Source organism: Podarcis liolepis (genome assembly GCF_965112155.1).
Source record: "Podarcis liolepis genome assembly, chromosome: 6".
In the NCBI taxonomy this organism is placed as follows: Eukaryota; Metazoa; Chordata; class Lepidosauria; order Squamata; family Lacertidae; genus Podarcis; species Podarcis liolepis.
The window spans coordinates 72,710,245-72,727,702 of NC_139559.1; the positions used below are offsets into that span (position 1 = coordinate 72,710,245).

Sequence of the window (17,458 nt, forward strand, 5' to 3'; positions counted from 1 at the left end):
GACCCTGGCATGTTCCCTCCCTCCTGGTCTATTGTTTGGAAGCTTCATAAGCTTTCTTCAGCCCGAACATCACAGCGACCGATGCCAACCGACACGGGCACACTTAAGGATCTGCAGAGTTTGCGCACCTTGTGTGTGACAGACCTCAGCAACTCAGCATTTTGGCTAATCTACTTTATTTACATATAAACACACACGGAGCACTGTAACATGGCTCCCTCTCTCTCTAGTATCAGACAGCAAAGAGAAAAAGAACAAAGGACAATAGTCCCACTTCACGGAACACAAACATCCTGTCTTCGTCACTTCCCACTCTGTGGAGTCAAAACATATACTGTCATGTGATAGACAAAAATCCCATGACTGCAATGAAAGATCAGGAATTCTAACACACCACACCCCATAGTCACCTTTGACTGGACTTATCAGGGGTCATTTACCTTTACCTATTTACTGAGCCTGATAGACTACTGCTCCAATTTTGTAGAAAGCAGCCTCTATGAATCCAGAAAACACAAATTCTTACATATGAATGGTATCAATTAATATAAACCGGACAGAATGAACCCGCTCAATGCCATTGTTTTTAAAACTATTTTAGTTGTTTTTTTAATGGCATGTGTTTAGATTGGCTTAAGACTCACATGGAAGCAGATTCATAAATTAACAAAATAAATAACTGGCAAAAAAGAGCAGTTGCTAGAAGTGATGAGGCAGAGGAGCAGCGATTAACATCAAGAATAGTATATTGCTTCCTTTAATGTTTGGCATTTTTCAGGTTGAAGTTTTATCCACTTCTAGAAATTAGATAGCCTCTTTCTGACAGATCTTGTGGGGCTGAAGTCGAGTTTTCCCTCCCCACTATGGAAATGTTGGAGGGGGGACAAATTGTTTTCAGAAATCTAAGGCAATTGCCCCATGTTCCGATAAATCCAAAATCTTCCTCCGGATCTGTAGCCATTTAAACTAGAAACAGCTCCCCTCCGCCCTCCCCACTTTGAAATACAGTGCAAATCCGCTGAAGATCAACTCTTCTGAAATGGGGAAAGGTTCAGAATAACAAAATGGGAGTTTCTGGGAAATAGCTATTTGGAGATGTGATAGATTTCTTTCTTTTAAAAAAATATTTTTAAAATTAATTTTCCAATATTTACACAGTTTTGCCAACTATACGGATTCCAATGAATATCAAAATGATTCCAATTTTGCAGATTTTAACCGAAGTGGTTTCCTGAGCTCCTTGATCAATGTTTTTTGTCCAGTTCTTACATTGCTGTGGTTTTTGTATTTTTTTTAATCGACATCCAATTACATTACCGGTTGGTTTATCAATCGCAGCAGCTGCATTTTCAGCGATTACCATCTGCGTAGATAATAATAACCTCTAACTTTCCATAGGATTCCAAATGAGGTGCCCTAATTATTTTCCTTTTCTCTGCGTGTGTCAGTCTGATTATGATGTCCTGGGTCTTCTCAACCTCCCTCCCTTGGTAGGATCACAAAACCCAGGCCATTCCCCCCAAATATGATGCGCCAAAAAACCCCACTTTTGACTGCTTAGGCCTTAGGTCATGAAGCAGGTATTGTATAGGGCAAGTGAGGGCAACTTAAGGGCAGCGCAGCTTCAGCCTCTGCCAGCGAGCATGCTCGGCAGCTCGGTGCCGTTCTTCGCCTTCCTCCCCAGCACCGAGAAGGGCGGCGCGTGTGCTGGGCGCGTCAGCAACTTCGCCTAGCCAATCCCCCTCCGCGTTTTTCAAGGCGGCGGCTGGATTGGTTGATCCGACCGCTTCGCACGGGTGCTGGGGATTGGCCGCCCAAGAGCAGGCTGCGGAAGGCGGCACCGTCAAGCTCTTCGCGGAGGGAGAGTTCGGACTTCGGCGCGCGTGCGTGAGGGAGGAGAAGTTTCCCGGTAGGGAGAGCGAGAGGCCGGCCTGTCTCTGAGGTAGCCCCGGATAAGTCTCCGAACGGACACCGTCTTTCCGCATCTTCAGGCGGGAAGGCTGAGAGGGTGGGTTTCCCGCCCAGCGCTTTGGGTGGCTCTTGCCTGAAATCGTTGGGAAGGGAGAAGGGAGAGTTCCCCACACAGGTCGTTCCTTGAGCCCCTAATCAGCATCGTAGCGAGGGACTTTTGGGGGGGAGTGGGTTTGCCATACTTCTGGAATTTCCCGGACACATAAGGAACACCGCGGCCGCTGGCAATGTCCCGGCGGGAATCGCCTATGTGCCCGGAAAACACCGGACGTGTGGCAGCCCTTGTCGTTTTTGCCGATTCTCAAAAATACGTAGCTCAAAAACAATGACTACCCTCCCCGAAAGCTCTACAATTTTTCTGTCCAGGTTTTCACTTTGGATTTCCCGGTGCAATGGCTCTTTTGCGCCCTAGGCAAGGCTAACTACTTGCTCCCCCAGGTTTTTTTTTGTAACTTCAGTTTTCAAAAACTTGTAAGGAAATGCAAAAACTTGAAACTGCAAAATTTATTCCAGATTGCGAGAATAAGTAATACAGCCATTTCCGATTAGCTTCCTTAAATACCTTGGGTATAGGGTATTATAGAAATAAAATAAATTAATAAGAAAAATAAATGAAAATGTTTCTGTGCCCAAGTCGTTTTGAATATTCCTGCCAATGGCGGTGCTTTCGAGTCTCTTTAAAAGCACGTCAAAATCTCACTTTGCAGGTTTGGCCACCAGTTTTTTCAGGACTGGCGCAGGTTCAGTTGGCATTTGCTGCCAAGCCAGCTGGTCTCTTTTGCAGCGTGGTTGAGTGTATGTAAGTTTGGGCTTTGAGAAGCTGCGTTGAAGGTGTGGAATAAAAGTAAAATATTGTTGGAAATTTGTAAGATATAACAAGAACTAATTTTTAGAATGCTGTGCCATTCAAATGTCCGTTCTTTGGTTGGCTGCCTAGTTGGCCCAGTGATATCACTGGACCTGCACTCAACCCACCTCCCTTCCTTCGATTTGCTTGGCCCCTCCTGAGGTGTTCTGCTTCCTACTGCTAATCTAAGTTAGAAGAATTAGCATGCAATATTTGAACCCTGTGGGACACCTGAAAGTGCTGTAGCCCAACCTTAGGCATTTGTGTTCCTAAATACGACACCCTTCCCCCCAAAAAAATCCTCCTGGGGGGTTTTGACACAAGTATACATGATTTTAGCTTTTAAGGTGACATATAATCAAATAAGGTTGCAATCCTATAACACATGTCTGAGAATAAGTTCTACTGAACACAGCAGGCCCTGCTTCTGAGTAAACATTAACGGTGTTGCACTGCATGGCTGCAATCCTCTGTGCCCATACCTGGGAGGAAATCCCGCTGAAGGCATATGGACTTTCTTCTGAGTAAAGGCCTGACAGCCAACTATGGAAATCCTGGATTCTTCCCCATGCCATATCCCTTGCTGGCCCTGCTTTCTGGCTGGGAATGCTTTTCCACCCCTAAGTACAGTCGTACCTTGGAGGTCTAACAGCTTGGTTCCCAAATATTTTGGTTCCTGAACATCACAAACCTGGAAGTGACTGCTCCGGGTTGCGAATTATTTTTGGAAGCCGAACGTCTGACGGGGCTTCCGATTGGCTGCAGGAGTTTGGTTTTTGAACGTTTTGGAAGTCGAATGGACTTCTAGAACGGATTCCATTCAACTTCCAGGGTACGAGGGCATAAGATTGTAGCTTTAGTTTCTGAAATGAAAGACTGGAGCGCTAGCCTGCCTAAAAGCTCCATTCATTACTCTCACAATTCCTGCATCTTTTCTTACTTTATTTTTGTTTAAAGTACTCTAATTGCTAAGGGACGCGGGTGGCGCTGTGGGTAAAACCTCAGCGCCTAGGACTTGCCGATCGCATGGTCGGCGGTTCGAATCCCCGCGGCGGGGTGCGCTCCCGTCGTTCGGTCCCAGCGCCTGCCAACCTAGCAGTTCGAAAGCACCTCCGGGTGCAAGTAGATAAATAGGGACCGCTTACCAGCGGGAAGGTAAACGGCGTTCCGTGTGCTGCGCTGGCTTGCCAGATGCAGCTTGTCACGCTGGCCACGTGACCCGGAAGTGTCTGCGGACAGCGCTGGCTCCCGGCCTAATTGAGTGAGGTGAGCGCACAACCCTAGAGTCTGGCAAGACTGGCCCGAACCTTTACCTTTACCTAATTGCTAAGAGACTTGTGTTAAGGAAAAAAGAAGCAAGAGTTTACAGCTAAATAAATACTGAATTAATTTAAGTATCCAGTAATTCTGGGTATAGGCATTCTTTGTAATGATGAGGGAGCAGGCAAAAAGGTGGCACACTAGTTCTTAGTTATTAAAAAAAGCCTCTTAGTTTTTAATTGTGCCATTGACTTCAGCAGCTCCAGGATTCTGGTTCTAAGAACTGGATTCTGAAGGTCTCCGCTCCACCAGTCATCTAAAGGTGTCTTGCTTCCTCAAACAATTCTGTCTTATTCCTGGCTGCTGCTTATGTGTGAAATTGCAGGCTAGAACATCTCTGTGATACTACCACCCTTACGGTACTTTCTTCAAAGCTCTTTTCCATGAAGCCTTTTGCATAACTCACAATCCTATACTCTACTAAACGTAAGCCTAAGTACATGTAAGTGTTAAATGCATTTTATTCCCATTTTTATCCCTGCCACCTATCTTCACAGAACCCCCCCCCTCCAGGGGGGGGGTGTCAAAATGCAAGTAGCTCACAGCAGAAATTTTATCATTTTTTTCTTTATAAAATGCCATGCCCATTGTTAATACATTTGCAAAAGTAATAGATAATAAATCTGGAGTAAATTACCCATCTGTATCTATGTACTTTGAACTAGTAAGTATAGAACAGCTCCATTTACTTCAGTGAAACTTTTCTAAAGTAAGTGAATTAAGAACATAGTTTGGCACAGTTAGTGAAAGCTTATAACTAGAGGGTAATTTATTTTCAAGATGTGCATTATACTTTTTGAAAAGTATGCCATTGACTCCCTTCCCCCCACCTTTGGGACTAAGCTTTGTTGGTTAAAGTAGGATTTAGACTGCAAACCAAAGCATACAGTATTTACCATTTGAAACTTGCACACAATTTTTGCCTCTTTGGTTCTAATAAAAATACTGCCCATTTTTCTTAAGGGCCAAAAATTCTACCTTTTACTTCTCATATTTACCAGGAAATCCCTTTGAACTCAGTGGGATCTCTGAGTAAGCCTGAGACTGAAATATTAGATATAAGTAAATATGAATAAATAAAACTGTATGATATAATGGATGAATTCTGAGAGCCTTTACTGTGCACAGATTTCAGTTAGTGATTACTTTTGTCATAAAACTTTCTTTTTTTGAGTGTGGAAGCAATACAATTGTTTGCTTTTTGTACCAGTGTATGGGGGGTGTTCTTAGAATAATCGTAGACACTGTCAAATCTTCAACTAGAAATATTCTTTTTACAAAAATCGTCATAGCAAATATCTTGCTTTGACCAAAGCCCATCTTTGCTTTGTGTACCAGATCAGCATGTGGTACAATTAAGAAATTACTATGCCATACTGTATGGGTTTCACGGCAAAAGGCTAACAAATAACCTAAAGCTATGTTTAAGATCAATATGTAAATTTGAAATGACTTTAAAAATTGTACACAAAGTATTGGGCATTTCATATGATGGGTGGCATTCCATTCAGTGCTTTTAGAAATAGTTTCACATCATGTACAAACTAAACGACAAAGTTTAAGGTAGCTTGTGCTTGGTTATTTTAATATTTATGCTTGCAACCTTCAGTTTAAATGCAGTGGAAGGTTTGTATTTGACCAGGAGTCTTGCTACAAGGAGCTACCTTGTAAAGTTAACCTGCTCTGACAAGCCCCAGATGTTGTTCTTCTCTCCAGACCAATGATTTGATAGAGCTCAAACAATGATCATGGAACTATGATTTCCACATTTTGAGCTATAATAGATGGGTATATTTGTCCAGCAAGAAGAAATGAGAAAATACAAAAACTTAACTGCAGTTACTGTATTGTTCAAAGGGTATTAAAATTTGCCCTTGATCTCTAATCTAATATTGATAAAAGGAAAAAATGGTATAATTTGAATTTGATATTGTTTTATACTTTGACAGCTATTTCACATTCTTTTCAAAAGCAGTCTAGATAGCTCTTACTACATATTTTGTTCAATATTCTTGCAATCAATTAGCTGAATGCTGGATTCCTAAATCTGTTAAAAATGGTCAATAATTGTTCAAGCTTGTAGTGGGCTGAAATAAAGAGAGCTTAATAAAAGACTCCTTATATGCAGTCTTTTTGCTTATTGATTTCTTTAAAAAAATTTAATGGAATGATGGCTTATCAGAATTTCAGGATATAAATGACATTTATTCAGGTCATTCTCTGAAATACTTAATTATCGTTGTAAGCTTTGCTTTTGGTTCCTAAACTCTGTTTTGTTCTGCATTACTTTGATGCTTTGAATCCTTTTAGTTAAGCTTACAATTACCTTCCTGCCAAAAGGGGTGATAGAAGTGGTGAGGTTCTTTTGACCAATTTCCCCCTTGGCCATGGGAACCCATATCCCTATGCCTGCAGGTGAGTGTTACTGAGAGATTCTATGGGCCAGTTGTGAAAGGGAGGGAAAGTCCTCTACAACACGAGTCAGTAACCACCATATCCCAAAAGAGCAACCATGCCCTTAACATCTGTGGAAGCATCTTCAGTGCCAATTAGTCAAAGTCTGTGCTGTTGACACAAGCACACAGAAGAAACCCATGAATTGATGGGACAATTGCCCCAGGACATCTCCCTGAATCACAATGCATACGATGGCACCACACATTCCTGCTTATTCTTCCATCTGCTTCTCTGACACAGGCAGTAACTGTCCCAGTGGTGCTACCAGTTATACTTCATGCAAAGGGCTTTAAGCCCCCTTAAGCTACAGACTGTGCACAGGCACTGTTGTAGAGTGCAGTACAAAAAATAAGAGATGAAAAGTTCAGACTGCAGCACCCTTATGGTTCCCTGGACAGAAGGCCAGCAAAATGCACACACAGCCCTCCAGAGACCAGGATTCAAGACCCATTGACTAGTTGGAGAATTTTTTTATGTTTGATAACTATATTGATTTCTGTAATAGAATTCTAAAAGCTGCAGGATCAGCAAAGCTATGCGGCTAAGCTCATTCTATCACTTTTATTATGGTTTTTAACTAATGGAAATGCCTCCCGTCTGCTATAGGTTTCCTCCCCCCAAAAATGAATAAAAAGTAGATGTAGTTATGGTACATATCCAAAGATGAATACATAGGTAAGTCCGAGTATAAGAGAAATCTTACCAACTATTTTATAGAAGCCTGTTCCCTAAATTCCAGTAACTGAACAGAATTTGTTTTTGAATTACTCTGGTTCAGTTCCCCCAGAAATAATAATAATAATATAACAGCAAACTAAAAAAAAATACCTTAGTAACAAGTAAAATTTTATGTTAATCTCTCTCCTGAAAAATTTCTTCAAAATAAAATTAGAAGAACTTTACCAAGCTGAGAACTTAATCACTCACTAGAATTTTAAATCTTCAAAGTCCATCAGTATCTAAAAGTCATTTTTAAAAAAGATAGACCCATTGTATATAAAAATGCAATCTTCAGATATCAAGGGTTGAAGTCATACTCTTGAGTACGCTAATTGAAATCAATGGGACTAACAAGACGTCCTCTGATTAAATGAAATGTCAAACTGAGTCCTACTCTTGACAGCTGGATTCAACTCAGTGTGTCTTTTATTAACAGTTAAGATAATGTCCTTTGTGATGTAATCGCTTGACTACTAGTATATCAACTGAGCCCATCAAGTGATTGCATAAAATCTTCCCAATGGCTGTTGGGTAGTGATGCTTTCCAGGTGATGGGGTCTGAGCTGTATGTAGAATGAAAGGTAAAGGAATTTGTTTCATCATATGCTTCCTGAGACATTCATTATCCAGAAACAATAATGTTTTAATACTATTGTTAAAAACAAATCCAGTTATTCATCAATATAGGAATGGAGTGCTATAGCAGTGTCCTATGCTAGTAAAATTCTTCCTTTGAAGCATATGGAATTACAGTGGTACCTCGGGTTAAGCACTTAATTTGTTCTGGAGGTCTGCTCTTAACCTGAAACTGTTCTTAACCTGAAGCACCACTTTAGCTAATGGGGCCTGCCGCCACGGGGCGATTTCTGTTCTCATCCTGAAGCAAAGTTCTTAACCGGAGGTACTATTTCTGGGTTAGCGGAGTCTTGTAACCTGAAGCATCTGTAAACAGAGGTAGCACTGTAACCGCTGTAAGTGATTAGATAATGAACAAGATAGCCAGCTGTTTTCAAACATAGGATCTTAAGAGATGGAAGGGATGTTTGGCATCATCTAGTCCAGCGCAATGCAGAATCCGCAGAGCAGGATGCAACTATGCCATTCCCAATAGATAGGTTCCAGTGAATTGTCTGGAGCTACTGCCTTGCTGACCTGCATGACAACCCTTCAGATATTTTGAAAATGGTTGCCACGTGGCCTTTTAATCTTCTCAATCCTGCACATCACTGTCTTTAATACCATTTAATGTGTTCTAGGTTATCAAGACACGAGAACATCCTGTGAAAGGTACATGGTCTGAACACCCCGATGTGAGGGTACGTAGTTAAAAGAGATTTGTGGTTATCTGTGGGGATTTTGAGTAATTGGCAGCTTTATGTTAACAATATTTCCTAATGTGCAATTTTGAGCTTTTTGTGCATGTGCATACTTAAATAAAAATAGCACGTATTTTCAGGATCAGCTTCTCAATTCCGCCCTAATTGGAGGTGTTAAATGAAATGGATAGTTGCAAACACTACTCAGACATTTAGGGTGACATCTACTTGACATTTTGAAGGAAGTTAAAATGTGGGAAATAAATTCTACCCTTGGAAGAATTCTTGTGTACATACAGCTGTTAATGCGCGTCATAGCTTAGAATCTGACCATTTTGTGGATTTTTATTATTTGCATATTTTCCATTAATGTCTCCTAATGTGATTTTAAAACTGTATATTTAGCTATTAGGGCGGGGAAGCTCTTCAATAGGCTCTTCAAAATTTGGTGTGCATTGCTTGTTATCCTTATGAAAAATCAACGTTTGGCCAATACTTTCTGATAATTGGTTAAAAGTTTGATTCCTAATATCTCTTTAATTACTGTTGAATAGAAAAGCAAATATATTTCCATATTTGTTAAGGACTGTCAGTCTTATGCACGCTTTATAGTAAATCTTACTGACCTCACGGGGACTTCAGATTCATAGGATCAGACTGTACAGTACAGACTATCCAATGTTCATTCTCATACAGCACCACTGTTCTTTATATAGCTGGAAGGGACCAGACTTGTTTGAACCTGTTTAGTCCTCCGAAGCCTAGCTTGCTTATTCTGAACTTTGTTATCATTGCTTCCCTATTTGCTTGCAGGTAGTTTTGTGATGGATGCAGATGAACACCCTCCCTTGCATTGTGAAGACTCTCGTATGAAATACGACCACAGCAAGAAACTGTCAGGTATACATTGTCACACATCTTAACGTCCTCTGCAATATTATCACTTAATTCCCCTGTCTGTTCCCTGTTCCTGTCTTCATATTGTTGCACATTTGCATCCTAGTTTGTGCAGTGGTTGCTAGGTTCTGTTAAGATGATAAATGGATGTTAACTTTATCAGAGCCAAGAAGTGATCTGGTGAATGCTATTGGAGAGGAACTTGTAGCAGAAAGAAGTTGGACATTTGATGTACTTGGTTGCTTCATATGTACAGGTTTATTCTTGTTTTGAATTCCAGCCAAACTTGTTTTTCCTTAAATAATTGATCTCATTCAAGCTAGACGAGAGCTGTGTGGAGGTTAAAGAGAGAGAGTTTTGTTAGGTTTTTATGGCTAGGATCCAGGAAAGTGCTTGGGATCATGCAAGGGGCTTACACTCACCTGCCTGGTTTTTTGATGGTGAACAACTGATCCCTATATCACAAACCTCTTTCTGAAATGCCCCTCAGTTTCAAAAGCAATTTGCTTTAAAGCAAGTGAATAGAGGGATGTTGGTAGAGAAATGCAAGTCTAAAACCCCTTTGGGCTCACATAACAGATGTAGGTTTATGGTTCTTTGGATCCTGGCCCCTAGCTTTAACTCACAATTTTGTGGGGCGTGAGGAGTAATTGTGGACATGGCTTGCAGCAGCCCAACAGAGGATAAAAAGTGTACTTCATAACAGCATGAGAGACTGCCCGGTGGCTCTAGTGCCAGGCAACTGAGTAAGCTGTCCTTTAAGGGGGAGCAGATGCGAAAAGTGTGTACATTGTCCTGCAGCTGAAGATGTAATGTGTGTGGTATCTTTTGAAGCGGGTTGGGATTAGCCTGGCTTATCAAAAATAGGTTTGTTGTGGAAAAGAGCTGTGCATTGCAGCATGCTAAGCCTCAGAACAGGAACACTGCATTTATAAACAACTTTCAGTAGCTTTCAGCTGGTTAAGTATAATTCAGTGACACTCAAGTGGTTCACAGATGAAAGCATATTTTACCAAAATTATAGGTAAAGGTAAAAAGGTATGGTGAAGGACCCCTGAATGGTTAAGTCCAGTCAAAGGCGACTATTGGGTGCGACACTCATCTCACTTTTCAGGCCGAGGGAGCAGGCATTTGTTTGCAGACAGCTTTTTTGGGATCATGTAGCCAGCATGACTAAACCACTTCTGGCACAACAGGACACTGTGACAAGTGCCAGAGTGCACGGAAACACCGTTTATCTTCCCACTGCAGCGGTACCTGTATATCTACTTGCACTGGTGTGCTTTCAAACTGCTAGGTTGGCAGGGGTTGGGACAGAGCAATGGGAGCTCACCCCATTGTATGGATTCAAACTGATGACCTTCTCATCGGCAAGCCCAAGAGGCTCAGTGGTTTAGACCACAGCGCCACCCGTGTCCTTAATAATAATAATAAAATAATAATAATATAGATAGATAGTATATGTATATTTTTATTTCAGATATTTTTTTCATTTAACTCTATTGGTATGACACCAACAGCCCTTTGTAAAATAACAGTATGAAAGTAAGATAACAGGGTAACAGCATTTATCTAAGCCAGTGTTTCCCAACCACTGTTCCGTGGCACACTAGTGTGCCGCGAGATGTTGCCTGGTGTGCCGCGGGAAAAATTAAAAAATTCGAAAGATTTTTTTTTTTAAAAAAAGTCAAATTTTCGATTGGGGCGCCGTCACTAGATGACCCCTGGGGTTCCCTCCCTCCCTCCCGCTCTGCGCCTCCCTCCTCCTCCTCCTCCGGGGAGGCCCTTCCTGGCTCTCGGCCAAGGCTTGGCGGCTGCCACTCACTCGCTCGCCCACCCGTCCCTCCATCCCTGCACCCGGCCTCTCCCCCTCCGTCCCCAGCGCGGGGGCTGCCGGGATCCGTAGTCCCCTCGCCCTTGGGCTCCGCGCCCGCGCGGGGTGCGCAAACTACGTTTCCCAGCGTGGCCTGGCGGGCCGGGCCTTTTGTTTGAAGCGCTCTTCTCCCGGCCATGGAATGAGCGCGGCGGCGGCAGCCGGGCGGGCAGGGGCTCTTCCGCGCAGACCCCGCGCAGCCTGCCTGCGCCCCCGCGGAGATCGGGCGGCAGGATGGAGCCCGGGGATCCCCGTGGAGGCGGAGCGGCGGAGGTGGAGGCTGCCCCCCAGGTCTGGCTGCGTCGGGGGTTTTTTATTTTTGCAATGCTGCATCCGCGCCGGAGGGGACGCATCGGACCGCGGGGAGACCCCTTGGCGGGCGTGCAAGGCAATGCATGCGTGCAGGCGTTGCATGGAGTGCAGTGCAATGCAATGGCAACGCGGCGCCCTGCATGCATGCATGCAATTTCCACCGGCGCTCCGGACTTGGCAGGTGAGGGGGGTCCCCAGTGGGCGGCAGAGAGAGCCGGGAGGGCGAAGGGGAGCCGGGGGGAGCAGCGCTGCTCCCCGAGCCGAGCCCGGGGGGAAACTTCGGCGTCGTTGCGCCGGGTGTTGGAAGCAGAGGCTGGCGGGGGGCCCTCACCTGCAAAACCTGGTCGCCTCTCATATATTTCGTGCATTGCATTCATCGCCCGCTTTCTCCTCCAAGGAGCTCCCGGGGGCGCGCGTGGTTTTCCCCGTGTTATCCTCGCAACAACAGCCCTGCGAGGTGGGTCAGGCGAGTGGCCCAAGGGAGCACCCAGGGATTGTCCTGGCCAGGTGGGGTGATTTGAACCCTGCTCTCTGCCCGGTCTTCGTCCTCATTTAGCCCCCACATGTGCATGACTGTGCATGACTGAGGTTTCCCCCCCTCGTCTTGGCTATGGTGTGAGTCTGTGCTGTTAATTAATGGGGTTCTGCCTTCGGAGAAGATGAGCCAGCCCTCAAGGAGGTGATTATGTAATTTGCTAGTAATTCATGTCCCTCCCGGCGTGACGCTGCGCGCTGACGTCACGGGGCTGTAATGGTGGTGTGCCTCGAGATTTTTTTCATGAAACAAGTGTGCCTTTGCCCAAAAAAGGTTGGGAAACACTGATCTAAGCTTTAGAAAGAGTAATGTCAAGTCCAGGAGTGGCTAATCTGTGGCCCTCCAAGAGTAGCGAATTAATCAAAATGATCAAGAGGCTGGAGCAACTGCCCTATGAGGAAAGGTGACCGCATCTGGGGCTTCTTAGTTGAGCGAAAAGTCAAGTAAGAGGTGACATGATAGAAATATATAACATTATGCATGGCTGGAGAAAGGACAGAGAAAAGTTTTTCTCCCTCGTAACACTTGAACTCATGGACATCAAATGAATTGGTATATTTATTGGAAGGTTCAGAACGAGGAAAGCAAGTACAGCGTATAGTTAAAAAGTATGGAAGTTGGTCCCACAAGAGGCAATGATGGCCACCAACTTGGATGGCTTTTAAGGAGGATTTTCAAGGAGGCTTTTATGGGTGGCCTTTAAGGCTGTTGATGGCCCCACTCTGCCTTCCTGTTCGGAGCCAGTATGCTTCTGAATACCAGTTGCTGGAAACAGCAGGAGGTGAGAGTGCTGTTGTGCTCAGGGTCCTGTTTGCAGGCTTCCCACGGCACTTGGTTGGCCACTGTGAGTACGGGATACTGGACTTGGTGGGCTACTGGCCTGGTCGAGCAAGGCTGTTCTAATGTTGTTGGACAACATCAGTCTCAGCCAGCATGGCCAATGGACAGGGATGATGGATTTTGTAGTCCAACAGCATAGGAAGGGTCACAGGTTAGCCTGCTCTAATTGTGTTACAGCCATGTAATACAGAACAGTTGTCTAACAGAATTAGGGTACCTTGTTTGTGTTGCCTTGGTTTTTGCAGAAAATGCAATATAACATCCTTGCCATGCCATCTAGTGATAAAGAGTATGAAAAGCAGTGACTTTTGAATTAGCTTTTGAATTCAACAGCTCTAGGTAATAGTGCAAATCTGCTGCCTGCTTTGTTTCCAAGCCCACCTTTTGTCTCTAGGAAATATTTTTAGTGATTGACATAGTCTGGTCCTTGACATCCTTTGATGCTTAGTTTGTTGTGTGCTGGTAACATAGACGATAGAGATGTTGTTTAGTGTAATCTGATCTACCAACCTGATAGCTCATAGAAGTGCAGAGAAAACAGTTGTTGCCATTGCACCCTGCTATTTTGGACCGAAGCACAATAGTATATCATTGGAATATAGACTATTGCAATGCAAGGTGAGAAGGCAAAAAAAGAGAAAAAGTGGTATAACCCTCATCCTCACATACAGAGCAAATGAAATGTAGACAGAAAAGGCCTGAAGCCTGTCCCCAAATAATCTCAGTTTAAAAACATAAAAAATTGGGAGGCGCAGTGGGCCTTGGCAAGACACCAAGGGAGAACTCTTGGGGTGCTATGGTGCCAATAGGTGCCACATTGGGGACCCAGCTGTAGGTTCTTAAGCGATTAGTTCTAATCAGACTATAGAAAAAATAATCTTAAACATTGATTCACTCTTTGGAGGAAAAATGAAGCTCAAATGCGTGTACTGAATGGATGTAATTAACACTCCATTGCGTTCCTGTCCTGTCTTTCCTAAAACTTAATTGACGCTATTTGTAGCTTGCAAAGGGTTTGCTGTTTTCTCTACCGCTTTATTGAACAATAGCAAACTCCTAACTAATGGTATTTTTGTGTGAACTATATAGCAAGTGGGTGCCATGAGTACTCATTGAGTAAAGTATGCTATGGTGTTTCTATCTACGGTCAAGTGGAGCTCACTAAGAATACGGTCCTGTGTGTGCGTAGGCTGTGATCAAAGGCCACTTAGCACTGGGTTGGGCTGGAATTAGGTAGAGGTGTCTCTCTTCCCAGCGCACCATTCTCTGCTGGCATTGGAGTTCCCCACTCCCACCTGCTGAATTGGGAAGCAGGTATTGCCTGCAGTAAACCCAAAACAGGGAGGGCGCAAGCTGCCCCATTGTTATCATTTTATGGCATCAGGCAACCACAGACTGGAACAGTGATGTGCATGCCCTGAACCTTCCAGCCTGCCAGTGTGCTGTTGCTGCTGCCCAGTCAGGGTTCCTACCTGTTGGCACTTAGCCCTGTTGAACTCTGGTCTTTCTTGTTTGTAAATCTGTTTAGGATTGCGCTGTGCATTAATATTATTACTGTTTGTTCTGCATACCAGAGGAAGGGTTCGTGTTCCTGCCTCTCCTGTCATCACGGGAGGCATATAGCATGTGCCTTGAGCCGTGCTGATAGAAGAGAACTGGCCACTTATTTTCAGATGTCAGCCACTGACATTCTTGTTCTGTGTGATGAGTATTCCAATGGAATGTGCATGTAGTGGAAGTGTTGTAATGGTTTTATTTATTTTTAAGAGAAAGTCACGTATCCATATAATCCATGGGAGACTTTTCATTTATTTATTTATTTATTTACTTTAATTTATTATTAAAGATTTTCCTCGTTTACAATGCACATGCATAGCCTCTTCAGGTTGCATTTTCTACAGATCAGTTACATTTGTTGCAAAACATTGGTGTTATTTGCAGTATTGGGTTGTTTAGGACTAAGATGGTTTATACTAATATTTAATTTCACTATTAAAGTGTTCACTTTGCAATAATGATATGTAACATATTAATCCGAAAGTTTTTTTTTAACATTTCTCAACAGGAGCAAGTACAGATATTGAACAACTTTATCAAGCAGTGCCACAGCTTGCAAATGTGTTCAGAATTAAAGGGAAAATTGGCGAAGGTAATAATCATGATAATTCTTGCTTTTTATCCGAGAAAATGTTGCTTAACCTGTCCTTCTGGGTGGTATTCAATTACGTTTTATTCAGACTTGAAATTAAGGGACCCAACTTGGTCATGTTCATTAATTTCAGTAGATGTACTCCAAATACAACTTAGTTGAATGCCACCCGGTCTGTCCATTTTAGGCTGCAGGTGGGAGCCTGTGTGACTGAATCCTTATTCATACAGAAAAGTTCCCTGTATGCAGGGAATAGTTTGTGTGCGCGGGGGCATTAAGGGAATCTTTTTCATGGAGTATTCAGCCACGTGTGAGCCCGTGTAAGCCTCCACTTGCAGTTGGAGGTGCTATGGTCCAGAAACAGGCTTAAGCATTTCATCTGTCATTTTTGAGGGCCAGACCACATGGTTTTCCTAATGCTTGTTCCATGAGAAGAATGTCTGGAAAAATTCATATGGTTGCAAAGTATCCAGCTCCATGCCTGCTATCATTTTTCACATTATCCAGCAGCAGCAACAGGATGTGTGAATCGTTGCTTGTTTGGAACCTTCCCCATTATTCTGTTTAGATGTCCTCCCTTATCTTCTGCTGCTTCTGCTAAAAAAGATCCCTTTGGGTTCCCAGATGTTGTTGGACTACAACTCACATCATCCCTGAGCTCTGGCCTTGCTAGCTAGAGGTGATGGGAGTTGTAGTTCAACAACATCTGGAGACCCACAGGTTGAGAAAGGTGTGCTTTAGATGAGCATGGGGAAGAGGAAGTGCCAACAACTCTGGAGGGATGTGGGAGTATCTTGGTTCCTCTGATTGATAAGTATGTCTTCTAGCTCTCAATTACTTAGTCAACAGGTGCTAGATATAGGAGAGGGACAGTTGTCTGGCAACCTAACTGCTTTCTGCTACCAATTCAATCCGCAACTGATGTCAACATACATATTTTGCTGGAGTGGTACCTTTAGCCCCGTCCAGGGATTCAAAGAATGTTTGAAGGTGTAAAGTGTGTAGAAATTGTGTGTGTGCTGTCCCCATCGTCAATAGTCCTGGTGTGCTCCACTCCTGACCTTCCTGGTGCTTAGAAACCTCCCCACAATTGGGAACTTTGTGTTATCAGACTCTCCAGTCATGCAGAGGTTTCTAAGCCTAGTTTCCTGTAAGCTATAATAAATGCTTTGGACTACACAAATGTGTCAAATGGACTGAGCATATAGGATACTTTATTTATCTATTTTATAAGAAAAGACCTTTTTTTACCTCTCCACAAGATACTCCCTTTGAAGATTCTTGTAAAGCTTTTGCCAGGCTTGAGAATCTCTTGTCACATTTAACCCAACAGATAAATTATTCAGTCTTTTCAGATGGTATTCCTTTTTAATGATCGCTCTGAATTTCTGAAATACCTTTATTCAAAATGTAACTATTCACTTAAAACAGAACTCTATATTATTTTCTCCTTGTTCCCCTAACAGCTCAACATTCACAAAGCCTTGTCTCTAAATACCGCTGCTCTCATGATTATGTACCCCAGTTGTAGCTTTATGAAACTGTGGACTGTCAGCATGGAAGCAGATCTGCTTTATAAGAAATTTGCTTTTTCTTGTAGCTCATGAAAGTTCAGTGTATACTAAAGAAATTTTGCCTTTTTGCAGGTACGTTTAGTTCTGTTTACCTGGCCATAGCCCAGCTACGAGGAGGCCATGAAGAAAAAGTGGCTTTGAAGCATTTGATTCCTACCAGTCATCCTGTACGAATTGCTGCTGAACTTCAGTGTCTTATAATAGCAGGGTAGGTTCAGAAATGTACCAAGTTCTTAAATTTACAGGAGAATCGGTTTTTGAAGCCCAATCACATGGCCTTATATGATCTGAGGAAGCCCACCTGTAGAGGAACGTTATTGAAATTTTAATAATGTGGTGGGCCCATGCTCACAACACATCAAATGTGGCTCATAAGGTAATCAGTTTTCCAGAGAAGTATGTTACGATGTAGGGCTGTTGCGTTTTTTTAGTGTGCCATTTAAGGGGAGGGAAACTGCTAATGCAAACTATCGTAAATCCTACTCCTTCAAAAATCAAGGTTCTGTAATTTTGAAAATGCTTGTATTGCATGACTCACTTTGTTTACACAGTTCGTGCTGAAATTCACTTTAATTTGCATCACCATTTTTATTTCTGCTTGCCATGACGAGGTGATATATTGGGCACTGTATGCCAATGCTACTCCT

At 43.1% G+C, this 17,458-nt stretch overlaps 1 protein-coding gene across 6 annotated transcripts in view; it reads left to right on the top strand.

Annotated features, from left to right (window-relative positions):
- Positions 1 to 1,786: 1,786 nt before the first annotated feature.
- Positions 1,787 to 17,458, top strand: part of CDC7 (cell division cycle 7) — a 32,809-nt gene continuing 17,137 nt past the window's right edge. For 2 of the 6 annotated variants that reach the window (XM_083511130.1, XM_083511135.1), the window contains exons 1-5: positions 7,782 to 7,896; positions 8,572 to 8,631; positions 9,445 to 9,531; positions 15,154 to 15,237; positions 16,884 to 17,019. In XM_083511130.1, coding sequence (XP_083367256.1) covers positions 9,456 to 9,531; positions 15,154 to 15,237; positions 16,884 to 17,019 — 296 coding nt within the window. In that variant the 5' untranslated portion in view covers positions 7,782 to 7,896; positions 8,572 to 8,631; positions 9,445 to 9,455. Of the gene's footprint in view, positions 2,009 to 2,678; positions 2,771 to 7,781; positions 7,897 to 8,571; positions 8,632 to 9,444; positions 9,532 to 15,153; positions 15,238 to 16,883; positions 17,020 to 17,458 lie in introns of those variants that run through there. The other 4 variants (XM_083511133.1, XM_083511134.1, XM_083511131.1 and 1 more) reach the window with 4 other exon arrangements.